Genomic DNA, 27,318 nt, shown 5'->3' on the forward strand with positions numbered 1-27,318 from the left:
ATACTTGGGAATCAACCTAACAAAAGAGGTGAAAGATTTATACAATGAAAACTACAGAACCCTAAAGAGAGAGATAGAAGAAGATCTTAGAAGATGGTGTTGGGGTTTAAGTGTGCAGAGTTTAGCTCCCTCAGGCCTGACTTTTTGCAAGAGCTGTGGCTGTGATTTAGGTCAGCTGAGGCAAACCTCAGCTAGGAGGAGGAAACGTTCTCTTCCCCTTATCGCAAGGCACAAGTTCTGCATGGTTTGGCCAAGAGGAAGAAGCTTCCTGCATACTTATCCTGGGAACAGTACATTCTAAAGAAACAAATGCATCCTCAGGGGACTAGATAATGTCTACAAAGAACTTTAGGAGGGTACTTATCAAACAAACAGGAACAATCTGAATGTAGCTCTGTGTATCCGCTGAGGCATGATATTTGGGCAATGTGGGCAACGTGATATTAAAGAATTGCTTGCTTTGTTAGAAGAAGTGTATAAAAGGAACTTGCAAATAAACCTCAGCATGCAGTTGCGATTGCTGCCTTGGCTCTGCATCCCCTGTGTCCTGGTTATTTCGTGACCCTTACCCAGGGACCCGAATGCTCTAGACGTTCACAGATGGAAAAATGTACCCTGTTTATGGATAGGCAGAACGAAAATCATCAAAATGGCGATATTACCCAAAGTTCTCTACAGGTTTAATGTGATGCCAATCAAAATCCCAACAGCATTTCTTGTAGAAATAGATAAAGCTATCATGAAATTCATATGGAAAAACAAAAGACCCAGAATAGCAAAAGCAATTCTAAGCAGGAAGGGTGAATCTGGAGGTATAGCGATACCAGAGTTCAAACTGTACTACAAAGCAATATTAACAAAGACAGCGTGGTACTGGTACCAAAACAGGCAGGTGGACCAATGGTACAGAATAGAGGACACGGAAACCAATTCACAAAAGTACAACTTTCTTATATTTGATAACGGGGCTAAAAGCATACAATGGAGGAAGGATAGCATCTTCAACAAATGGTCCTGGGAAAATTGGAAATCCATATGCAACAAAATGAAACTCAATCCCTTTCTCTCACCATGCACAAAAGTTAACTCAAAATGGATCAAGGACCTAGATATCAAATCAGAGACACTGCGTCTGATAGAAGAAAAAGTTGGCTACTATCTACATACTGTGGGGTCGGGCTCCAAATTCCTTAATAGGACGCCCATAGCCCAAGAGTTAATAACAAGAATAAACAAATGGGACTTACTTAAACTAAAAAGTTTTTCCTCAGCAAGAGAAACAATAAGAGAGGTAAATAGAGAGCCTACATCCTGGGAACAAATTTTTACCCCTCACACTTTAGATAGAGCCCTAATATATAGAATATACAAAGAGCTCAAAAAATTAAACAATAAGATAACAAATAACCCAATCAATAAATGGGCCAAGGACCTGAACAGACACTTCACAGAGGAGGACATACAATCAATCAACAAGTACATGAAAAAATGCTCACCATCTCTAGCAGTCAGAGAAATGCAAATTAAAACCACCCTAAGATACCATCTCACTCCAGTAAGATTGGCAGCCATTATGAAGTCAAACAACAATAAGTGTTGGCGAGGATGTGGGGAAAAGGGTACACTTGTACACTGCTGGTGGGACTGCAAATTGGTGCGGCCAATCTGGAAAGCAGTATGGAGATTCCTGGGAAAGCTGGGAATGGAACCACCATTTGACCCAGCTATTGCCCTTCTCGGACTATTCCCTGAAGACCTTAAAAGAGCATACTACAGGGATACTGCCACATCGATGTTCATAGCAGCACAATTCACAATAGCTAGACTGTGGAACCAACCCAGATGCCCTTCAATAGATGAATGGATAAAAAAATGTGGCATCTATACACAATGGAGTATTACGCAGCACTAAAAAATGACAAAATCATAGAATTTGCAGGGAAATGGATGGCATTAGAATAGATTATGCTAAGCGAAGCTAGCCAATCCTTAAAAAACAAATGCCAAACGTCTTCTTTGATATAAAGAGAGAAACTAAGAACAGAACAGGGAGGAAGAGCATGAGGAAAAGATTAACATTAAACAGAGACAAGTGGGGGGAGAGAAAGGGAGAGAGAAGGGAAAGAATATGGAAATGGTAGGAGACCCTCAATGTAACACAAAATTACATATAAGAGGTTGTGAGGGGAAAGTGGGGGGAAACAAGGGAGAGAATTGTACAACAGCAGATGAGGTAGAGAGGGAAGATGGGAGGGGAGGGGAGGGGGATAGTAGGGGATAGGAAAGGCAGCAGAATACAACAGTCACTAATATGGCATTATGTAAAAATTGTGAATGTGTAACTGATGTGATTCTGCAATTTGTATTTGGGGTAAAAATCGGAGTTCATAACTCACTTGAATTAAATGTATGAAAGATGATACGTCATGAGCTTTGTAATGTTTTGAACAACCAAAAAAAAAAAAAAAAAGAGAAGGAATAGGAGATGATGCATCTTAGCAGGCTATTTTTCTGCTGTTATTTGCTCTAAAATGCCTGTGTGGTGCCGGGATTGTGGCCCGGCCCTGGGCCCACCCTAGCTAGCTGCCTGGTGTTGGACAGGTTAGGCACTCTGGTTTCAATTTCCATACTGAGAAACAGCACTGGAGCAGCTGATACTGCTCCAGTATTTTATATTTCTATATAATATCACAAGCTTATCCTTAAATGGCAAACTGGTGGGCTTGAATCTCTTCCATTAGCATGACAGACCATGCACCTGAATCTCAACTTTAATTACAATAGACTGTGTGTCTTTTAATCGGTCCCTGTGTTTAATACTAAGCACAATCAACCCCCACAGCAAATTCATCCTAAAAGGACTGAAGTTATTTATGAATAAATAGGGAAGACTTAGCAGATTTGCTCCTTGTCAAGTTTTGGAGATATATATATATAAGTTTCAATGTCACCATTAACTTCTTTGATGAAGAGTAGCTGTATGTGAAACAGTGAATACAGAAATGAAGCACTGGAATTCTATTTCAAATTTCTGATTTATTTCTCACTAACAACAGAAAGAAGATTATCGTATGTCTTTCCAAAGTGCTTCTGTTTACAATGCCTGTTGTTATCCTTCCCTGCGAGATAGACCTTCTCTGGCCTATTATTTTCACAAGTTCAAACAGGGAGAAAAGTCAAATGTAATGATTCTCCATCAGCAGGGCCATGTCTCTGTAGGGTACAAGGAGAGAAGTCATTTCAGAAATTCTTAGAAATGAAGTTGGAATAATCATATATACGCTTTTATCCTAAAAACAACAACAAAAACTATTATATTAATAATAGAAATCACAATAACTCAAGTTTGATAAATTTATGTACAAAAAGTTGTAGTATACACTTTTGGTAGCTTTCCTATTTCCTCTTTTCTCACTAAAAAACCCTTGATTTTGTCCTGTGACAACTTTCCAAGGCAATGAATGCACCATGCCTGGTCTGAACATGTCCTGACATCTTCTTCACAGTCTCCTGAGCAGTGACTGTGACGATATTCCCAGTTCTGGGAAATAAGGGTAGAGGTGCTCAATAGATCAGAGAAAGCCTTGATGTCATATTAAGGATATCAAACTTAATCCTTAGCTTACCTTACAACCATACAAAGTATTGCTGATATTCCCATCTTAAAAGAGAAAACAAGATTGAATAGCTTGACAAAAGGTATATAGCTACTAAGTGGATAAACTGTAACTTGAGCCCAAATTTTGTTTTATAGTTTTTGTAGCATGCAGGAAATTCAAAAAAGCCCCCCTATCTTCAGGAGTGCAACCTAGTTTGAAATAATTGAGAGCTGATCAAATGAGTCAACGTAATAATATATTTTATAAAGATTGATACAGTGGTGGCAATGTGGTTATTATTGATAAACAAAAGGTTGATCAGTACACAATTTAAATTCCAGCACTGAAAGAGGCATCAAAACATCATACAATTCTCATTTCTTGCCTGTGCTTTTTAAATAAAGGCCCCTGAATTGCATACAACTGAAATAACGGCTGACTTTTGTGATTTTAGACCAATGGTCCTACAAAGGAAATTTCCTTTATTTGAATCAAGGTTGAATACACTATATTAATACCTTGTGTCCAATGCTATTTGTATCAAAGTCTCACACATGGTAGAGACTCACATAATGGCATTGGACTCAAGCGAGAAAAAAAACCCCTCACCACAACAAATCATAAAAACTCCAGTACCATAGTAAATCACTGATGTAGTAAATTTGACTGCTACTCCTAGTAAAGCTATTTTCTGAAGATGGTGAGTGTTGCTATGGGATGGTAGAAAGCAGCATTTTCCAAACTATAGGTTAAAATCAATATTAACAAAAATTAAAAATAGAAGAAAATCACAGTACATAATATGTAATGTCCATATCTTATACACACACACACATATACACACAATTACACACATACATAATGCACACATATGATGGATTAAATATATATTGAACTGGTGTAATCCTTATTTTTATTCTAGGTGGTGTAATCCTTATTTTTATTCTAGGTTATGGTCAAAAAAGTTTGACAATCGTTGTTACAGAGAGCCTGAATTATTGTTTGTGAGCTGTGCTCTATCTGTGCCCTTCCTGCAGTGACAGCAAGTCATCAAGGTAGATTCTAGTCCACTGGCATGGATGTTTGCTATTCTCCATGTTTAGAAAATTAAAACACACACACACACACACACACACACACACAAATAGCTGTCAGTGTACCACAGTTGATACTGAATCTTGGTTATGGTTGTTAAAATGTAATTTTTTTGTTTCCAAATCACTCAGTAATGATTCATGCATTCTATCTTCATGCTGTAACTTGCAAACCTTGAGAATAAGTAGAAAAATAAATTAATGGATAATTCAAATTCTCATTTTCCTAAAATGTCATACTAACAATAGTAATTTTTTTAACAATAGTAAATCCAAGTGCAGAAAGATTCTGGAGCCAAAAATGGTTCTCCCTAAAGAATTATATTGAGTCAAAGTCCCATTGTTTTAATCCCTGCATTAAATTTTAAGAATATCTATAAAAATCATACACTGTGTATTATTTATAGTAGGTATGGATAATACTTGACTTCAGGGAAGGAAACAATTTGAGGACTAGAAGACTATCATGAAGGATATGTGGCTGCTGTGTAATTCCTGTTCGGGGTTATCCTTGATGTACACAAGGAGTGATCATTACCTTCCGAATAAAGGAAGACTATCTTAATACCTGAATTTGGCTTAGAAATTTAATGACAAACCTACTGTACTCTTACTACTCAGTTTATATTGGAGAACACATTTTTAGTGTCATGATTCACCTTTAAAATATGTAAAATATAAAAATGATTATACCCTTTGACCAAACAAGTGCCAGTACTGAGAATTTACCTCAGGGATATCATTCAAAAAGAAGAAAACCTTGCCGGGAGTGGTGGTGCATACCTGTAATCCCAGCAACTTGGGAGGCTAAAGCAGGAGGATAACAAGTTCAAAGCCAGTTTCAAGAAACCTAATGAGGCCCTAGGTAACTCAGTGAGATTCTTGTCTCAAAATAAAACATAAAAAGGGGTGGGGATGTGGCTCAGTGGTTAAGCAAGCACCCTGGATTCAATCCCCAGTACCAAAAAAATACCCAACAAAAACCCAATAATACATACAGATATTTTTATAGCAAGTTACTTATCACTGTGAAACACTTGCAACAACATTAAATATCCAACAATTGGGAGATGGTTAAATAATCTGTGTGAATTTGGGCTATTATGCTATATAATTATTTTATTATTTGATAAATATAAATTATAATTTAAATTTAATTAGAAAATGCCAATAGAAAAACACAAATACTTGAAAATCAAATTTTAATTTTATAATTTCTTATTCCTTGATTTGGTACTAGACATGTGACATTTTTCTTCTACAGTAAAATGTCAATGTCAAGTTTTAGATTACACTTCAAGTACAGAACTCAACCTTGAATTTTCAATTGGAACTGACACTTAGTTTCATTATATAATAAACTAAAGCTACCTACATATTAAACACTAACTTAAATGCAGAAATAAGCATGGGTGATTAGCCATTGTCCTCACAAAATTTTATAAAACAAAGACTAATGGGAAGAGCCAAAATGCTGGATTAGACTGTTAATGCAGATGATTTGTGGGAACACAGGTTATTTTTTCCTCCCTTTTGCTCTTATATTAAAATTTTTATTATATAATTTTATAATGAGATGAAATGAATGTTTTTAAATGGAACTTGAATGTTTTTGGTGACTAGGCTTCTTTGCTATATAGGTAATGATTAAATTTTGCTTCTAACTTTAATACTGAATCAAATGTGTAACTTCAGAGTTTTACTCTCCTGTGCTATTTATTATTTCATTAATAATTAAATTCAGTCCTTTTTCTCTTTCACTATTATTTATCACCATTATGATTTTATATACTCAGAATGAAAAATTAGCTGAACAGGTTTATGAGACATTATGAGAGAAAACCTGAAGAGTCATCACTTAAGACATTGGAAAGGCCACCCTGCTTGCTGAGTCTCTGAGTCAGGATTAAACCAGGGTACATGCTGAGGATGCCTTCTGGCCAGCTCTACCAGAAGACTGTGACTAGAAGAGCTAGGAAAGGTAATGGGTAACTATAAATAACAGAGTAACTTATTTATGCAACAGAAAAACTGCCATAAATCTTGGAGACAGGAAAAATTGATCTGCTTCCAACTGTATATCTCTTGTAGTGTTTCTTTTCTTTCTTTCTTTTTTTTTAAACCTTTATCCACTATCTGGAACATAAACTAGATAGTCACAAGGGGCATAGATGAATATTTCTTTCCTACTTACAAAGAAAGAGGCAGGGGGTTGCACACATGGAAATGCACTTTCTTTGGACCTGTAGCACCTGTCAGAACATGCCAGCATCTCTTGGCAAAAGGCAGGATATGGAATGGAACAGGATGAAATACCCTGAGCTACATGATCAGGGCTCCTTTCATCTTGACCCATATACAGACTTTAAGGCCAAACTCCAGCATATTACTTAATTACTGAAGGAAGTGGGCCTGAACTCTGCCCACTGCTGAGAGGAGAAAGGAACAGGTGTCCAGCACTTCAAGTGTCCCTGGAAGCCTCACTTTGGGGCCAGGAAGGGAGCTAACAGTTCTCACACAAGGGGGTCTAGCTCTGGTGCCATCATTTGTGAGGGCTGGACCCTCACTTCATCACCACTCTCTACATCCATTCATGTCTGCACCATGTCCTCCATTTTGGGAGGCCTCCCTTTTATCAGAGTAACTCAAGGCAGGGGTGAGCAGGCATTATCTGGCAAGATTATTAATTCTACTTACAAGAAGAAATTCTAAAATGGCCCTAAAATTTATTCAAAGGGGTTCCTGTCTACAGGAAGGGCTAATATTGAAATGAGGTGTGTTTAGAACCAGTGGGCTGCCCAGCTGGGCTCGGTCCCCTGGTCGGAAAGGAATTTACTAGAGACATTAGAAATCTAATTCTTACTGTGAGATTACAACAACTAAAGCAGCTGCTTCTCTCCAAAAAATCCAACTAATATTCTTCTCTGCTGGACTGACTCATACAGTCTTTTCTGGATCAGCTGATGACTGCATTTTTGCCTATTAGCCACAGAAATCCTTTAAATTCATGTAGTTCAAATACAACAGAAGCTTTACCTAGAGTTTTGTCCTCTTGGGCATGTTTTTAAAATCTGTTTTCTACTTTCTTCCCTGCTTTCCTTTGGGGAATTTTTAAAAATAGGAGGTCTTAGGTTGGGTCTTCAGTTACAAGATAGGTATGTGATCTAATCATGGCCAGAGGCTACCCTCTCCCTGGTCACAGTGACTAGTTTAGCAAGTGACGTGAGCCAAGCAGGACCAATCAAAATCTTTCCTGGGCTTTTCCAGCTAAGCCAAAAATGAAAAACTGCTTTTAAAAAAAACTGTTTAAGAACTGGAATACAGTTCAGTGGTGGAGCTGGTGCTTAACTTGCGGGCCCTGGATTCGATTGTAGCACAACAAGGACAACCACCAAAAAATGGATAAAAATAAGGAAATACACACACACACACACACACACACACACAAGTAGTGAGAATAAGACAAGAACCTTTCTGAACTTAATCCACAGCACCAAAATTTATCCACTCACAGGCAATCTTGAAAAAAAAGATAAGGTATGTTTCTACACTGGGCTTTTGGACCTGGGAGAAGGACACTGAGAACAGAACATGTATCTGACGGTGGAGAAAGCCTAAGTTCAAAATAAACTCACACAGAACTGCAGCAGAGCCCTGAGGACACTATTTGAGCTCCTTAATCCATATGAGCCTGAAGTCAGTGCTGTCTCTGTACTTTTTTACTTAAGCCAGATTTAGGTAGATTTCCATGTCTTGCAGCAAAATGAGCTAATATGAAAACCATCAAGAATATACTTCATAATTTTTAAAAATCCAGTGTTTTTAGGCATTTGTAAAACAGAAATTTTAAAGAAAACATTTAAGGGAATAAATAAAAAGGGAAGCTCTAGATATATTAAAATAATTTTCATTTCAATTGCACTTTGCCCCCCAAAATAATTTCAGTCCCATTGGGACAGTGGTTTACTACAATTTTAAAGTAAGTAACAAAAATATGCTAAAAGATGTAACAAAGGGGCAAATATTTTAACCCCTAAAAAAAAATAACCTAATATACAAAGTAATCAAATCTTCAAACTCAAATTGGATTTCTGATTCCCAGTTATCCTCAAAGGAAAGAATGAATGAATACAATCACTCCTCATTAGCATTTTTATATGCCATTCTTGAATATGTAATGAATTATTTTTCTGGCTGTCCCTCCTCTACCATCCACTCTGATAGGACTGTACTTACACTTCTGTTTTGCAAGTTGTTGTATTACATCTTCATATACTTGTGCAAAGAGGTCCTCTTCTGGTTTTGTTCCATCTAAGTAAACTGAGAAGGGGGAGAGGGCAGTTCAAATGGTAACAGGTTTGTTAATGGATGAGTCCCTTTGTTCTGAAAAGTCTATATCAGTTCTGATTCCCCTGCCTTATCCAATACAATAGCCTTATGCCATTTCTTCCACCCTAGCTCTAGTTGTTTTGTGAAACAACACCTGATAGTTCCTGAAAGGAGTCTATATTGTGAGAAACTTATTAGCCTCCAAGGCATGTAGCTCTGTCAGAGCTGTACAGAAAGAAGAGTGCATCTCCAGAGCCATTGCTGAGGTTCTGACTATAGCATTTCCAGTTTGGGCCACTGGGTAGTGATGTCCTCTTACTGCCTTTCTTTCCCTTTAAAATCTTTTTATTTTTTCAATTTTTACTGGGGAATGAACCCAGGGGTGCTTAACCACTGAGCTACATTCCCAGACCCTTTTATTTTTTTGAGACAAGGTCTTACTAAGTTGTTTAGGGCTTTGCAAAGTTGCTGAGGTTGGCTGCCTCAGCCTCCCAAATTACTGAGATTACAGGTGTGCACCACAACACCCAGCTTTTTATCTAAAGTCTTTGATACCTCAATTCCTGCATGCTCTATGTCCCCCAGCTTTATTTAGTGTCTATGTCCTATATTGTACCCTCTAAGTCCATCTTCCACACAGCTGAAGGGTTTTACTCAAAAGAATTTGTATCGATACAAAGCTCTGTAAAGAGCTCCCCACTTCTCATAGGAAAATGACCCAAATCCTTAACTGGTTTATTGAATGACCCAGCCCGATACACCAGCATCAACTTTCCCCCATGGTTTTCTCTGACACAAACACACCAACTCTTTTTCAGGTGCAGTTCATTCTTTCCTGCTCCCTGGCCTTTTCATGTACCCTACCCACTGTCAGGGATGATCATCCATCCTAACCTACCTCCTTTCATCCAGTTAAATTCATGAGTTTGTTTTGAATGTGGCATGAAGCACTCTTCTCTGAGTGCTGGGACTTGGATGGTCACCTGGAGTTTGGTATTACAGCACTTACCCTGGAGAAAGAGCATGCTTGTGCAGCTTGCTAAAGCTTTTAATGCTGTTCCCTGAAAGAAGGTCTGCTGCCTGAGAGCAGGAACCAGGTCTGCCTTATTCACCTGCTATCTCCAGGCCAGTGCCGTGCACATGCAAGGCATTCAGTCACTGATGGCCATCTAGAAATTGACCAGCTTTTGAAAAGAGGCACAAAGAGAGAAATAAACCAGCAGAACCAGTGTGGAAGAGGGGAACCCAGAGGGTTCAAGTGTCCCTTCATGATCTTCTACATGAGAAAAACGCATCTCAGATCTCAGTCCTTTTTTTCCTACACTTTTTTGTTTTGTTTTGTTTTTTGGTATTGGGGATTGAACCCAGGGGTTCTTAAACATTGAGCAACATCCCCAGCCTTTTAAAATTTATTTTGAGACAGGGTTTCACTAAGTTTCTTAGGGCCTCACTAAGTAGCTGAGGCTGTTCTCAAACTTGTGATCCTCCTGATTCAGCTTCTTGAGTCGCTGGAATTACAGGAGTGTGCCACCATGACCAACTTCATTCTTACACTTTGAGGCAAATGACACCTAAAAAGTCTTAAATGAAAGGATAAAAGGCACTTACCAATCTCCCGTGTGATGTCCTCCATTTCTCGTCTGTGCTTTAGGTACATGGGCCACACATGGCCATCAAAGTATCCTGGGGGATCTGGAGGCTTGTAGACCCTTGTACTATCAAAACACGCAGGAAACTTTATGTTGATAGAAACATAATTGATAAAGTAAAATAGCAATGGTAAGGATAATGGGAAAATTGCTCACAGATTAAGTCTAACAGGATTTTTAAATTCAATGGCACTTGGGAAAGATACAGTAGATTTAGTTCTCCAATACAAACACTAACTTTGTAATTCACTGATGATCATTAAAATTATCTCTTTTCCCCTCGAGTGCTTTACAAAAGAATTGAGACAAGTATCAGTGTAAATAATGATAGAGATACTGACACATTTGGATTAAGCTCTAAACTAACTGGTGGTCTTTGTAGCTGTTGTAGAATACAGGCCCACTAACCCAAAATCATAATCAACATGAGATTGCTTCATTTGGAGATTTAGGAGAAATGAGCCAGAGAGACTGACATAAGGCCCTTTTCTTACAGAAGTACTACACACTATTCCACATAGATGGCCACTTATGTGTAAGAGTTAAAACCTCCCTTGTTTGAATAATGAACATTGCTCAATAATTTTGTTTTCCTCACTTCCCCAAAATCTTGTCTTTAACATACCTCCTTCTCCTCTTGCATTCTTCATAGGGAATGGTCAGGAAGTAGCTTCTATTACATACAGTGTCAAGGGGCCTTAAGATAACAGCATAATTAATTAGTTCACAGTCTTTTTCGCCATTCACTCAGAGTCAATACTAGAGTAGAAATGCTACTTACTTATAATTAAACAGAAGGAAACCTTCAATGATTAAAATGGGAATTTCCTCACCACTTGTGCCATCTGTTGATTCCACAGAATGTCCAGGACTTTCCATCCAGCAGGAAATGGCTGACATCATCTCTTCCATGTTAAGTGCTTCAAGCACTTCAGACAAACAAAAAATGTGAAATCAATGAAACAACAACAACAAAAAACTTTGTATATGGCATTTTGTGATGAGTATTATTTATCTTTCAAGACAGCTACAAATACTTCAGATAACCAATTGAAACTCTAATAATATTGATAAACTGGTGTCTGAAACACTATTGCTGTAAAAAATCCCAAACATATAAAGGTAGAAAGTAATTCAGTGAATTCCATAACTCTGCTTCCAGCTCTGACTATTATAAACTCATAGCTAACTTTGCTTTATTGCTTTTATTTTTATTTTTACCCCAGGGATTGAACCTGGGGTGCTTAACCACTGAGCCACGTCCCCAGCCCTTCTTGTTTTTTATTTTGAGACTGGGCTTCCACTAAGTTGTTTAGGGCCTCCTAAGTTGCTGTGGCTGGCTGATCTTCCTGCCTCTACCTCCTGAGCTGTTTTGATTATAGCTTTGTGCCCCAGCACTGGGCTTTACTCTCTTTTGACTATACAAAAATTAAAAATTTTTGGAAGACAAGTACAAAAGAGAAATGACAGTGGAAAATATCTGTAATGTATTTGGCACACTGTATTTGGTGAAGAGCTAATAAAATTTTTTAATAAAACAAAGAGCTCTTAAATTACAATGGACATGGACACACTATTTTAAACTCTAAAATGTGCACACTTTTTGAACTTGTAATTATGATTTTAGAAAAGTAGCCTGTAATAGTTGTCCAATTGTGGTTACTAAGACCAGCCCTGAAGACTAATCAGAAATACAAATTCTCAGCCTTAGTACTGAATGAATTAAACTGTCTGGTTTGGGCTCAGAGTTTATTTATTTATTTATTTATTTATTTATTTATTTATTTATGTGTAAAGTTTTAAAAGTATGGATTAATTTAGTTAATAGATATAGGACTACAGAGATTTTTCTGAAATGTTGTTACTTTTAGTAAATGACACTTCTCTATAAAAATTGTCACCTGCATCAAAGTCTTTCAATTTATTTCATAAGGGTGTTCTTTTTTTTAAAATATTTTTTTAGTTGTAAATGAACATACAGCATCTTAATTTATTTTTATGTGGTGCCGAGGATTGAACCCAGTGCCTCACACATGTGAGGCAGGCACTTTACCACTGAGCTACAGCCCCAGCCCCATAAGGGTGTTCTCATCACTTTAATATCTGCAGGACTGTAGTCATAATATCATTATTGGTATTTTAGTTTGTGCCTTCTTTATGCTATTCTGGTATTTTAGTTTGTGACTTCTTTATGCTATTCTTTTTCTTTCTTTCTTTCTTTCTTTGGTACTGGGGATTGAACCCAGGGGTGCTTAATCACTGAACCGCATCCCCAGCCCTTTTTAATATTTTATTTAGAGACAGAGTCTTGCTGAGTTACTTAGGGCCTTGCTAAATTGCTAAGGCTAGCTTTGAATTTGTGATTCTCCTGTCTCAGCATCCTGAGCTGCTGAGATTACAGGCTTGTGCCACTGCACCCAGACTTCATGTTTTTTTTTTTTTGATGAGTCTTGTTTAACCTGTTTGGAGACTGCTCATATTCTTCAATCTGTAGATTTGTCTCATATTTAATTTGAGAATTTTTCTGCTATTACTTCTTTGAATTCTTTCTCTTTTTTTTTTTTCTTGTACCAGGGATCGAACCCGGGGTGCTTAACCACTGAGCCACATCACCAGCCTAGTTTTTACTTTGAGACAGGGTCTCACTAAGTTGCTGAGGCTGCCTTTGAACTTGCAATCCTCCTTCCCCAGAATCCCAAGCTGCTGGGATTGAATTCTTAGTACCACACACTCTTTCTCTATTCTGCCTCAAACTCCAATGATATGAATATTAGATCTTATGTTATTATTCCACATTTCTGGTTTTTTTTTTTTTATTTCCTGTTGTTCAGTGTAATTTCTATCCCTCTGTCTTTAAGTTCATTGATTCTTTCCTTTGCATTACTCATTCTGCTGTTGAGATCATCCAGTGAGTTTTAAAATTTTGGTCATTATTATTTTTCAGTTCCAAAGCTTCTTTTTTTTACACCTTCTATTTCTTTAATCAGATTTTCTAATTTTTCACTTTCTCTGAGAAAATGCAATTGTTTGTTGAGACCTATTTATAATATTGCTTTTAAACCCTCATCACATAATTTTGACATCTGTGTTATCATGCTAGATGTTTATTAACTGTTTCCTTACTCAAGTTGAGATTTTCTTGGTTCTTGACATGATAGTGATTCTCAGTTGTGTCCTGAAAGTTTTAGGTGTTGAGCTGGGAGACTGTGGTTCCTACTCAATCTTCTTTTATTTTGCCAGCAGTTACCCCACTGAAAGGTTTGTGCAGGGGCCAATGGGGATGGATGCTCAGCCTGCTGCTGGGCCCTGCTGATATGTGGGAAGGGAAGAGCAGAGCACTGGTTCAACTCCATGGCTGCCAGGTAAGGACAGAAGCTCTGCTTTCCACTAGGTCCTGATGTCAATGGCTGAGCTACCTAGGTGAGGAAGGCGGAGTGTCAACCCACACCTCATCATTCTGCCTGTCCTCTGCTATCAGGTTTCCTAGGTGGCTCTTCTGACCCCACCTCTATGGTGATGTGGGGGCCAACTCATACCATCTTGCTGGTGCTGGGTGGGCCTAGAAGTTTACCTCTTACTTGGTGCTGTTGACACTCTGAGGGAAGCATGTTTTTGTTTGGGTGGAGATTATCAAGAAGATTTTCTACTCTGCTAGGCCACACTTTCCTGGTCCTGTGATTATATAGAACAGGTTTCTTGGATCTTTTCTGCCTGTACCTACTGATGGTTCCATGTTGCACAACTCCCCAGTATCTCATCCTGGGAATGTGAGAGGCAGAGACCCCATGGAACTCATAGCCATGTCATTCCTTAGGTCCTGAGTCCTTAGCCAGCTCATAGACTTCTTTTCACCTTTCAGTCTCCCTTTGCTTGTTGGTTGTATGATATCTGGGGTTTTCTGGGGACAAGTGCATGGAGTACTGCATACATGGCATACACTAATTGTGTCCGAGTGGCAAACCGCTTACCCTGTAGGCACAGCCCTGAGAGTGAGGCCGCATGTTGCAGTCCCTGCGCCTGCTCCACAGCTCACTCCTTGATTGGTAGCTGCTAGGACAGTTGGCCAGAAATTGCATTGGTGGCTGCCTGTAATCTGCTTAGCTACTGCCTGAGTATATATAGGTAGTAACTGTGCGATAAAATCAGACCTGCTTCCTGCTTGGTCTCCAGAGGTCTTAATTAGCGACTCCACAGCCACATTCTCCTCTACCCTGTTCTGTGGACCTCCTCGCTGGATGAGAGAGAGCCCACGCAGGGTTTCTGGCTGTAAGAGGGAGGACCAATGAGAAATGGGGCTAATTTTGATATAGTCAGTCACAGGAACAATGTGGTTAGAACCAGAAGTCATACGAGTTTTGATATATTTTTGTTATTAGTTAAAATATTTTTAGTTACACTGTGATTTACCTTTTTTGTAAAAAAATGTTTTTAGTTGTAGATGGACATAAATATTTTTATTTTATTTATTTATTTTTATGTAGTGCTGAGGATAGTACCCAGTGCCTCAAATGTGCTAGGCAAGTGCTCTACCACTGAGCTACAACCCCAGCCCCACTGTGATTTACCTTTTGATCCATGGGACACATAAGTGTACTGCTTCAGATAAAACATGAGGCTGTTTAGGATTTGTTTTAAAAGGAGAAAGTGGGTGGGTGTAGATGAAATATAACTGGCCAAACAGTCATCATTTTTAAAGTTGGACAGTGAACTCATGAGAGTTCATTATACTTTTCTGCCCACTTCTGTATGTTTAAAAATTTCCACAAGAAAATGTTTTAAAAATTAAAAACAATACTACTTAATTTTCAAGAAATTCAGAATGTTCACCTTTGCCTTTTATTATCGATTAATCACTGTAATTAGAGTACCTCTGTATCCCTTCAACCCACTGAACTTGATTAGGATTTGCTCCATGCTCTTGCATACAGTCTGTTAGGGCTAATGTTCCATGTGCTCTTGCACAAACCCTGTGTTCTATTGATGTTGGGTGCATGCTCTATATAGGTCAATTTGTTCAAGTTTGTTACCTGCTTTGTTAAGTTCTGTTATAGCACTAGTTATTTTTGTCTACTAATTCCATTAGATCCTAAGTGTTATGGTTAAACACTGTGCCCCATATTTGTATGTTGATGTCCTAGTCCCCAGCACTTGGAATGTGATCCTATTTGAAAACACATTCTCTGCAGAGATTAATTAGGTAAGGTGAGGGTGTACAGAAACAAAGCAGGCCCCTATTCTAATAAGACTGATGTCTTTAGAGAAGGGGGAATTTTGACATTGTCACAGGGACAATGTCCTGTGAAGATGAAGGAAGAGAAGGTGTGATGCAAAGAGGCTGGGGAATGCTAAGCACTCTAGCCAACAATAGGAAGCCAGGAGAGAAGTATGATGAGCTTCTCCCCAGATCCCTCAGAGGGCCCCAGTCCTGCCTACCCTTCCAGTCCTTGGAGCCATGGGACAACACCTATTTGTTTAGGCAATGCAGTCTATGGTACCTGTTAATGCTATCAAACATGAATGAAGTTGTGCTAAAATCTCCCACCATAATCATAGATTTGTCTATACTCCTCTTAGTTCTGTCAGTTTTTACTTTGTATGTTTTGATGTCATGTTATTAGAGACATTGAAATTTTAGGTTGTTTTATCTTCCTGTTGAATTGACCCATTTATCCTTCTTTATCCCTAGTAACACTCTGCCTTAAAGCTTACTTTGTCTGCTCTGAGTATAGTTTGTGCAGTTATGCCAGTTTTCTTTCAATAGACATCATCTTTTCCTATCATTTTCCTGTCTACTTTTCTGTGTTCTCAAATTTAAGTCTCTCTCTTTTAAGGAGGTTATAGTTGGCTTTAAAAAAAATTCAAGCTGGGCACAGTGGTGTGTGCCTATAATCCCAGCAACCTGGAAGGCTGAGGTAGGAGGATCAAGCCAGCCTCAGTAATTTAGTGAGGCCTTTGGTAACTTAACAAGACCCTGTCTCAAAATAAAAAATGAAAAGGGCTGGGAATGTTGCTCAGTGGTTAAGCACTATTGGGTTCAATCCCTAGTACCACCCTCCTCTCAAAAAAAAAAAAAAATACAGTCTGACATCTTTGGAGTATTTTAGTTTGTTTAACTTAATGTAGCTACTGATATTTTTGGGGATGAAATCTATCACCCTACTGTTATTTTCTATTTGTTTTTCATTCTTTGATTTTTTTATTCCTGCTTTTGATTCATCAACTATATTGCAAAAATTATTTCCTCTATAATTTAATAGTTATACACTTTTTTTTAGTTGTAGATGGACACAATATCTTTATTTATTTATTTTTATGTGGTGCTGAGGATTGAACCCAGTGCCTCACACGTGCAAGGCAGGCGCTCTGCTTTGAGCTACAGCCCCAGACTCAATAGTTATACACTTTTAAACTATTTTTTAAATGCTTATAAAAGTGTCAACATCACCTTGACTTAGCTTATATTTGCACATTACCTGAAAAGTTCAAGTTTTTCCTTACGATAGACTCCTGGATGGGGGATACTTGAGCTCATGGTATTTTAAGGTATTTGAGACTCATGCTTGATATTTTTTTCCAGAAAGCTTGTATCAATTTATACTTCAGTCTAAAGTACCTGTGTACATTTTTGACTTACCAAGCCCATGCACGCACTGCTTTAAAGATCTATGTTTACTTGGTAAGTGTTAGATCTTTAGGCCAAAGTAACTCCATTTTGAAAATCAGCATCCACCATCCTAAGAAGCCCGCTCCAAAGAGTCCCTAACTACCAAAACCACAAAAAAGATGCCAAGTAAGAATCACAGGACCAGATGGATTATTTTTTAACCACTTCATTGTACATGACTATAAAGTTAAGAAGTTTTTTTTCAGCAGGCTGCTGTGCCTTGCAGAAGGACAGCCTGGCAGATAGTCTCTGTCAATAAACCTTGCTTGACTCTGTCTCTCTTGTGGGTATTTGCACCAGCCAACCTAACAGTAAGTAGGAATAAAGGCAACTTGCAATTCTTTGACAAGTTTGGAGGTTGAATGTTCACTATATATTTACTAATCAAATGGCCTACTGCTTCTGTGAACAACTTATTCACATACACACCATTTTTCTACTGGGATATTAGTTTTTTCTTATCAGTTTGCAAAAACTCACTAAAATGGAAGAATGGTGATTCTTTGTCAAATTGTGAAACCAGTTTTTCATGGTTTCACTCTTGCTTTGTAATAATCTTTCTCAGTAAGCTTTGTATGAGAGAAGAAAACAATATCCTGGTTGCAACTTGACACAAGAACAGAGAGTGGGACAAGGATTGTTTTTCTTAAAACTATCATGTGTCTATAAGAACTCTTACATAACACTTTCCCTCCAAGGTTATCAAAGTTAAAAATAATGTACTTTATGACCCTTTAAGATAGCTCATTCTTTGCCAGTGTGTATAAGTACTCAATGTTCATTAATTATAAAGGTTATTAAGAACATTAAATATAATACAGTCTATTATTATGATATTCTCTACAGGAAGATAAATATTTTCTGATGGATTTTGATACTTTGGTTACAAAATGTGTTAGCTGTGGGTAAGGGAAATGAGGTGAATGCATCTGAAAGATATTCCCATGCCTTCCTGAATAGTGAAAAGAAAAAAAACAAGCTGCCTGGTATTCAGGCCACCAGGAAGAAAAGTTAGAAGAGGAAAACTTAGGGTTCGCTCCAGGAGAGATAGTCTGGTGGGGTGAGGTTGGGGATTTTAGTATAGTTAGTTTTGTATACCCAGGGCAGGGTTAAGTAGAAAGATGTTGAACCTAATCCTAGCTTCAGAAGGAAAATCTATTATCTCAATGTTTTAAATTTTAAATATAAATCTGGGGAAAAGATCTATTTAAATAGTTAAACATAAATCAGAAACCTACAAATGTAGGTTCACAGTACAACAATATATTTAAACATGTTTTAAGGTTTGAAAAAGAAAAGGAACATAAGCACATGTTTTACAAGCTAATCTACTTACCATCATACTGCAAAAATCCATTTTTATCTGTCTCTACCTCAGACTCTGGCTGGAAAAATAATAAAGTACCCATCAAAACAGTATTTAGGGAAGAAATGATGCAATTACACAATATGAAGAGACAGCCTTTAATAAATGCTTTGGAGGATGATAAGCGCAAAGATCAGCACTAAAAGTTGGTGCCCTCTAGTGGATATGAGGCACTACTGCGCTGAGTTGGCTCTACAAAGGCACATTGGTCAGCAAAGGTTTGGGGGATGTAATTCAAATAACTTTGTCATTAAACATTTTTGTGCAAAAAATTTTTATCAGTTTTTCAGATACCTTAAAGAAGTCATCCTGAGATATTACGCTGCAGTTTGGGAGGTGTTTCTGTAAGTTCTTAGCCAGTGTTGTCTTCCCACCATTTGTCACACTGAACCAAATGAAAAAAAAGAAAACATCCAGAAAGAATGCATTATGAACATGAACATTTTAAAACGAACTTTTTAGAAAAATATTTACTGATCCAAAAATGATTTCTCTCATAGGTACTGCTTTTTCTATTGGCAAAATCAAGGGCACTGATAGATATGTTACACTAAATGGTAAGAAATAAGCTGGGAAGGATGGAGGAGAAAGGCAACTACTTATCAGTAAGTGAGTTAGGTACTATGAACGAAAAATCATGCTGTGTTGGAAGCAAAATAAATTTTTGCTTATGGCAAAATTCATGGGGTTCATATGCAACACAAAAAAAATTGGTGGCACATTTTAGTGCAAGTTTATAACGGGGAGGTCCACAGTCATTTATCATATCAGGTCAGTTATTTGTCCTTCTGGCTGGATTGTGACATCAAGGAGAACTGGCACCTGACTTTTCTGTGTCTTGTTTCCCTGCATGGCACAGGGGAGGCACTGCTCTATTCAGTCACTTTTTCAGAGGGTTTTAATCTGGGACTCATGCACCTCCAAAGGATCTGTGAGAGAATTCAGGTTTTTGTGAACTTAAATGGGAAAAAAATTAATCTTTTATTTTCACTAAATTTTAACAGAAAGTAAGCATTTCCCATAATTATAAGTAATAAACCAGAGTACTATTTACAATACCTGAGACTTTGTCACCAATAGAAATTGCATAGATTTTCATCCTGTGCTACAGTGGGGATGGATATTATCAATCAACATTGATGCTCATTATTATTTCTAAATTTATTGCAGTTTTAAAACCATCCAATGTATATTATATTGTTATTAATTATGTTAACAAAGAAGTGTATTCTTCACATGGTACAAATTTATTTAAAAATATTTTTATAACTATATTTTATTGTAACTGATTTCCTTTGTATTCTTGGTTTTATTTTGTACATTTAAAAATCACTGCTCTAAAAAGAGGTCAAGATTTTATCATGCTACCAAATGTCCACAGCACAAAACCCCCAACTGTACTTCTTGTATTCTTTCTTTGAAAGAATCTGTGCTTAATCCCAGATGAGGTCAATATTGCAATGTTGGTAATCTTTAGAATAGTGAAACTGAACTATTATTCATCAAAATTGTTTGTTGTATATAATCACCTAATTACCTTTTATGTATGAAGAAGAAGAAATGAAGTCACAAGATTCTCCATTTAACCTTACAATGCATAGTTGGGTAGGATATTTGAAAATAAGGAAAAGTGAAGGGGGGGCTATTATGTCTTGAGAGAATACTGTTATGATCTTTTTCCTTTTTAACAAAATATCTGTAAAACATACTGAAAGTCCATGTTTTATATAAGGAATATTGGTTTAATATAGATAATATACATGGGTGCCTCTATTAGGGCTAATCAATCTGGTTAGAAAATGTGTCACTTTCTAGACTTAGACACCTTTGGTTAAGATCATGCAGTTGAACCATAGTAATTAGATCCCTTCTCACTGTCTTGGTTGGAGCCAGTGAGAAATAATCACCATTTTTGTGCAAGGTATGGAGGAGATGGATTAGTTAGGAGATGCAGGTCACAGAGAAGATAGGGAAGAAAAGTTATAAAAAGTCTAAGCCTAGGAGCTGGGGTGTAGCTCAGTGGTAGAGCACTTGCCTAGCAAGCACAAAGCCCTGGGTTCAATTCCCAGCATAAGTCTGAGCCTAGGATTTGAATGTGGAATGTAGCCATCCTGGTCAGGTGACAACTTAGGACCGAGTACTTTCTCTTTCAGCAGACTCACAACCTCTCTCACATGCTCATGCCATCCATCCTGGGGGTGAAGAGCCCCCAGAACATGTTCCACCCTAGGATTAGAGGACAGAAAATGGGTGACTATCTGGTGACACTCACTTCTTTGTTTACAATACTCAAATAAATGTACAATTCCCAGCTTACTTATTTTTTACATGCCAGATAGGGCTCAATGCAGTTGGAACATGACAGTGGCTAAGGAGAAGTTAAAAAGGGAGTCTAGAATCACTCAAACAAGTAAAGAATTCATTATGCAACAGGTAGATATGAATGTTCCCATATTCCAGTTTTTGAAACCAAGGATTGAAAAGTCATATATTAAGAAAACCTGCCCAAGGTAACAACTAATCAATAGTGGAGATGATACACAAAATCTACACCTGGATCTTTGTGGGACTCTGAGACTCTGATGAAGGTTATAAGCCTCTTTCCCAGAGGTTGGGAATGCAGCTCAGTGGTAGAGGGCATGCTTACTGTGCTTAAAGCTTTGGGATCAATCCCCTACACCAAAATACATATATCCGTACAGAAAATAAACCCTTTTCCCCCAAAATGAATATCTTCACATATGCATTACATTTCCAGGAGGTTCATGGATGCCCCTCGATTTTAGCACTTCTACAAGTTCTTACAGTCTTAACAGAATAGTGACTTCATAGGGCAGAAGTGGTTAGATACCCAGGGAAGCTACAATGCAGTGGGTTTGGAGAAGGATGGAACGCAGGGACAGAAGTCCCAGTGCTGAGTCTTGCATAGGCTTCCCACAAGTAGCAGCACTAAATGAAGTCGTGGTGCTTGTTAAAGAGGAAACAACGGGAAGGATGCTTTCCTTAGGAGTAAGGGAAAGTAACTAGTGTACGTGGCACACAGGTATGAGGCACGTTTCTGGACAGAGGACATCATACTGGTACATGGAGAAGAAGGAAATCTTACACACACGAAGAAGGAAAATCAGTATGGATCCTCCAGGGGACTGTGCACTTGCTTCCCCAGGATCCATGCTATTTTTTGAGGTCTGGTTTGGCAGCAATGTACCCCACGCTCAACTCCAGAACAGGGCCTACTTAACCAACCAATGTTGACCTATCAGTTTTACCCCAGGGACTGAGGGTATGTGAACCAAGTTGGTCCCTAGTGGTAGGCCAAAAAGAAACATGTAAGTCACAAGAAGCTACTTGTAGTAGCAAAATTCAAAAAGAGGAGCAACTGTAGGATGAATCTAGATGAAGGCAGAACCATAGTAGTGTCTAATCCAGGCTTGCCTCTGGTGATAGCTCTAGAAAATAAACAGTAAACTGTGTAAAACGCCGCTGACTGACCCTTCTCTTTCCGTCTATGGGAAACGCTCCCATCTGCTGTTATTGATGTAGCAGCACTCTGCAGCAGCCTGCTCTTCTCTAGGATTCCGGATTTCCCACTGCTTCTCCTTCCACCATCACAACCACATGAAAACTTCATTAGGTCAGCTGGGTATCGTGACTAGCTGTTTGCAGCAAAGTTACTCACCCACCAATTCCAATGACAAATGTTTTCATAATTAGTTTTGAAAATCACGTCTTCCTAATATTTCCTAAAATTAAAAAAAATTGAATATCATTTTGTTGTCTAGAGAGGTAAGAGAGTCATGAATTAGCACCAACTGAGAGGGGAGGATGGCTGTGATGGTTTGTTACTCCAGCTTCACATTACCCACAAGCTGTGACAAAGCTTTCCTGCTGGTAAGTCACTGCCAAGTGCTAACATCTGGTGCTTGCTCAGGGCCTGTGAACTAGTGTCTAGTGAGTTGAGAGGGTCCCCCCACCATAGCCATGCACATATCTGTTAGTCTCTCTGTTTTCAAGATCATAGAAGTGTTGCCAGATCATAGAGAAGTCTGCAGACTTTCAGCTTCTCCTTAGCCAGGTCACCTTTCACCTGCAGATTCAGTTACCTGGGTGACTCAAGCATTGCTCTTGGGCTAGACTCTCTTGTGAAAAAGGAAGAAAGTCACTACTGGCCAGAGGCAATCACGAGTTAATGTGCTTTACTGGCATTATTTCTTCATCCAAAAGCCTAAATCCAGGGCGTGGCTAGGCAAATTCTTTTGAAAAGGGCCAGATAAATATTTGAGGCTATGCAGGCCAAGAGACCAAATCTGGGTTATTACCTAGGGGACTTACATCACAAGAGGAAAAAACAAACAAACAAAAACCAAAAAACAAATCTTCACAAACTTTTTAATGACACTCAACATATGATCATAATTACATACATTTTGTGTATGTGGAGACAATTCAAGTCTGCTACTGAGAAGAATAGCAATCCCTTTCTATTGGGATAACACATCCCTTAACTGGATTTGAATGCCTACGTTCTCTACTGTGAAACCGCCAACATTCAGGCAGAGGGCCAGGCTATCTTATTGACCCCTGGTCTAGGGCATTTCATCTACCGTCCCCTAAAATTCACCAAAGGGATCCTTGCATATTACATCATTTTCATCTCTAAGTGAAAAGGAGAAGTATGGCTGGAGAGACCCTTAGAATTGTGGTTCCTGGAGGTCGTTCCTGACTGAGGCTGCTCTTCCTGTCTGCTCTTGTAGGATGGTCAGGGACCTAAGCTGTGCAGCCAGGCATGAGTGGCTCCTGAGATGAAGGCTTCCAGCAGCCCTGACCCCTCTTTTTCCTGACCTGTGTCTATACTCCTCTGGGGTGTGGGGTGTGAAGAAGAACCTGGTGGGGAGAGAACAGTGGTTACTTGGCTTCTTCAGTTTATCCAGAATATTTGAAATGGGTGTAATTGCTTAAGGTTAGGTTCCACTTTCACTACAGCCTATGGGAGAGAAGAATTTGAGTTTCATCTGGAGTCCCACTGTTGAATATGCACCTCAATCCAAATTGTCAATGTGAGTCAAGAGAAAATCATAAGAATGTTATTGTAAAATAAATTTTTATGTTATAATGTTTCTGTTTTGAATTTCATTTTATCCTATTTTTCCCCTCAGTATTAGGGATCCAACCAAAGGGTGCTCTACAACTGAGGTACACCCCCAGTCCTTTTTAATTTTTAGAGGTTGGGTCTTACTAAGTTGCCCAGTTTGACCTGGAACTTGAAAGCCTGTTTATCAGCCTCCTGAACTGCTGGGACTGAGGCATGCACCCTGTGCCCAGCCTACCCTATTCTTATTTTTGATATGTCAGTGGAAAGTTGTGAATTACTCTTTTTTTTGGGGGGGAAGGGAAAAGTTGCCCTTTATTTTGAGATGGTTTCTGTCCTTTTTTTTCCCCCGGTACTGGGGGTAGAACCTGATGTACTTAATCACCGAGCCACATCCCCAAACCCTTCTTATTTTATTTATTTATTTTGAAACAGGGTCTTGCTAAGTTGCTTAGGGCCTTGCTAAATTGCTGAGGCTGGTCTTGAACTTGCAATCCTCCTTTCTCAGCCTTCTGAGTATCTGGTATTACAGGTGTATACCACTTGTGTCTGGCTGAGATGGGTTTCTTTATTACCTTTTTTTGGTGGTAAAATACCTTTTATCTTATGATGTCAGTACAGGGTGGTGGACTGATATCCTTACTTGGTTAAAAAAAAGAAAAGTCACGACATTTTTTCTTTCCTTGTCTCCACCTTATTTTTGGATAGTTTGCCAGAGCACAAATTCTCAAGCTTTAGGTATAGTCTTAGAGATCACTTAGCCTTCATTTCTCAGAAGCAGAAGCTGGCCTAAACTGGAATGACATGCCTGAGGTCTTACAGATAATAAGTGAAAAAGTCAGCAATGAAACTAAATCAATTGAGTTAACGTCTTTCCATCACCTCCAGCTGCTACAAAGCACTTTATTAACAAGAGCATGAAAAGGATGTTGCTTGTGTGCTAGTTTGTCAGGCTCTGATGCATAATTGATGGAGCATACATTTGCTGTGCACACTGAATGGAAAGGACTTCTGGTCCCCCGTAATAATTGCTACATCTGTGCACACACATGAAGAAACTGCCTCAATTACCTAGCATGTGAATAACAAGCAAGTGTGGTTTATGGCACTGGAAATAGGCTTGAGGGGGTTATGTGTGTGGAAACTATCAATTCAGAAAGCAGGGAAGTCAAGAATTTACTTATAAAAAATCTCTCAGGCAGGAACAGAAGCGGACTCCTATAGTCAAATGCTAGTTTTTATCAAAACTGGGACTTCCAGCTCTACCTTAGTTAGCAATCCAGGTCTGTTCAAGATAGTGTTTGGTTAAAATGTCAAGTGTACCCCATTAGCAATGAGCAGATGACAATGTGGGAAAGATGGGAAACTCAACATGAAACAAGGTAGGTGGCTGGGCTGAGTAACAAGGGAATAGTGCAGGGTGGATCCAGAAATCTATGATGCCACCTATTTCAATAACAGGGTTGGATGTACAAGGCAACTTCAGTTGAACTTCAAGTTCAGGAAGGGCATTGTCTGCCTCCATATCACAATCTGTTTATTTTCACCATCTGTTGCCCTTTTTAAAAACCATTTAAAAATCAAATTTAAAAAGTTTGCAATGAAGAGCTACCAGGCTACAAATATATGCATCAGGAGATTTCAAAGAACCAAACACATGTTTGATCAACTATGAACTGCATATCTTTTGGAGAAATCTTTTGAACTTTCCAGTTTCATCAATTCAGGGAACAAACACTACCTCTAGGAATACCTACCACCTCCAATCTTAGAGAATATTTATGTAGTTCATTTCCCCAATGTGTGCAAAGCTTTCTTCAACAGCAGAGAACATTTGCATGAGAACAAACTAAAGTGGCAAGAGCAATATCCAAATGAACAATTTTTTAATACTTTTTTCACCCCAAGTTAAATGTTGTTGAGTCATTTTTTTTTTCAAAATTAGCATGTGTTTGTGTTTAATCCATTTCACTACTAACTATGGTGAATTTTATTTTTTGGACTGGGATTGAACCTGGGGTGCTGTACCATTGAACTACATCCCCACTTTTTATCCTGAGACAGGGACTCACCAAATTGCCGAAGCTGGCCTGAGAATTGCGATTCTCCTGTCTCAGTCTCCTGAGTTGCTAACATTACAGGTGTGAACCACTGCCACCGTCCAGCTAAAGTGGTGCATTTTGGATTCTAAACTATGGAGAGGTTCCACTGGGAATGTGATCAATCAACATACTATAAGAGAGTTAATTCCCTAACACAAAAATGGCCTGACAACTGCAAACAAAAAGATGTTTTTCAAATGCATCTAAAGGACAGTCTGATATTTAAACCAGAGTGAAATGTTTTTAGAACTTCTCATTCCTTTATTTTAGCTATTCTTCAATGAAGTAGGGCAGTCTTTTCCTACTTGTTTGAACTTTGCTCCCTTAAACAGAGAACACTTCCAAGGTTGTTCTGAAAATGTAAACCACGCCCCTTCCCGGTTGGAATCACTGATTTAGACATTTTTTAACCAACCTCTATTAGGAATTTTGAAGCTTCATTTTATGTAGGTTTTTAGCTAAACAGTATTTTCTTCTCAATTTTTCTTTTTCTAAATATACAATAGATTTACAATACTGACTATACTATTTCAAGTTTACGCACTTTGCCTTTCTTGCATGCTCCAGTCCTAGTTGCCAAAGAGACTCAATCAATCTGCTAGGTCAGATTTACTTTCTCTTGTAAAGTGCCAGGTAGTACTGTTTTTGGCCTTGCGAGGCAGCTGGTCAATCCTGTGTTTGTAATGACAAAGGGCCACAGCCTGCACCTTAGCAAATGAGAGTGGACATGTTCTACTAAAACTTTATGAACACTGAAATCTGAATTTCGTATAATTTTCACGTGCCACAAAATTTTATTATTCTTTCTACTTCCCACAGCTATTAAAAAAAAAAAAAAATCCTAGTCGCACAAAAACAGGCGGCAGACGAGCTGTAGTTTGTCAACTCAAATGGCATTGGAAGGACTGGTCCTATGGGGGTCAAGACCTAATCCTGTTCCAGGGTGATTTCTCCATACAAATGTGAGGTCCCCAGGAGGCAGCACTCTTATTTTCAGGCTTCTTAGGGGGCATGAAGGCCTTACAGCATTGTAAGTACGTGTCCTGCCCGGTTCAGGGGGAAGAGGCTCAACAGGACTTTGAAGACGCTGCAAGGTTCTGGGCTGCAGCACAGGAACACTCTAGAAACACTTCTGGCCCCAGCGAGACAGCGCTGGGCGGCGCGGCTGGGGCAGGAACGTACTCACCTGGGGCCAGTTCGAGTCCTCCCAGGCAAGCGGCAGCGAGACGGCCAAGCGCGCGCCTGTCACCAACCCGCGGATTCGTGCCGCTAGCTAACCGAGAGGCCTACAGACACTTTCCCGAGCGAGTCAAGGTGCGAACAGCCACTGGGAAGCTCCTTTCCTGTCCGGTCGGGACGCAGAGCTGGGCTCCAGCCTTCTTTGGGGCGGGGCTCTGGCGAGCTCGGCCTCGCGCGCGTGCCCCTG

The 27,318-nt window shown here is 38.8% G+C and overlaps 1 protein-coding gene across 7 annotated transcripts in view; it reads right to left on the bottom strand.

The window, feature by feature from the left end:
* Positions 1 to 27,312, bottom strand: part of Nmrk1 (nicotinamide riboside kinase 1) — a 36,410-nt gene extending 9,098 nt beyond the window's left edge. Inside the window, exons 1-10 of one of the 7 annotated variants that reach the window (XR_007349050.1) lie at positions 27,079 to 27,312; positions 22,381 to 22,444; positions 18,996 to 19,086; positions 18,672 to 18,720; positions 11,453 to 11,600; positions 11,297 to 11,368; positions 10,631 to 10,737; positions 10,032 to 10,191; positions 8,930 to 9,013; positions 3,017 to 3,213 (exon numbers count right to left, since the gene is read on the bottom strand). Coding sequence is in view for 5 of the 7 variants with exons in the window: in XM_048806921.1 (XP_048662878.1) it covers positions 8,847 to 9,013; positions 10,631 to 10,737; positions 11,297 to 11,368; positions 11,453 to 11,600; positions 18,672 to 18,720; positions 18,996 to 19,086; positions 22,381 to 22,409 (663 nt within the window). In the remaining 2 variants the exon portion in view is untranslated. Of the gene's footprint in view, positions 1 to 3,016; positions 4,868 to 8,831; positions 9,014 to 10,031; positions 10,207 to 10,630; positions 10,738 to 11,296; positions 11,369 to 11,452; positions 11,601 to 18,671; positions 18,721 to 18,995; positions 19,087 to 22,380; positions 22,445 to 27,078 lie in introns of those variants that run through there. The other 6 variants (XR_007349049.1, XM_015492933.2, XM_015492934.2 and 3 more) reach the window with 6 other exon arrangements.
* Positions 27,313 to 27,318: the final 6 nt, after the last annotated feature.

This window comes from Marmota marmota, unplaced genomic scaffold, assembly GCF_001458135.2.
Source record: "Marmota marmota marmota unplaced genomic scaffold, marMar, whole genome shotgun sequence".
Taxonomy (NCBI): Eukaryota; Metazoa; Chordata; class Mammalia; order Rodentia; family Sciuridae; genus Marmota; species Marmota marmota.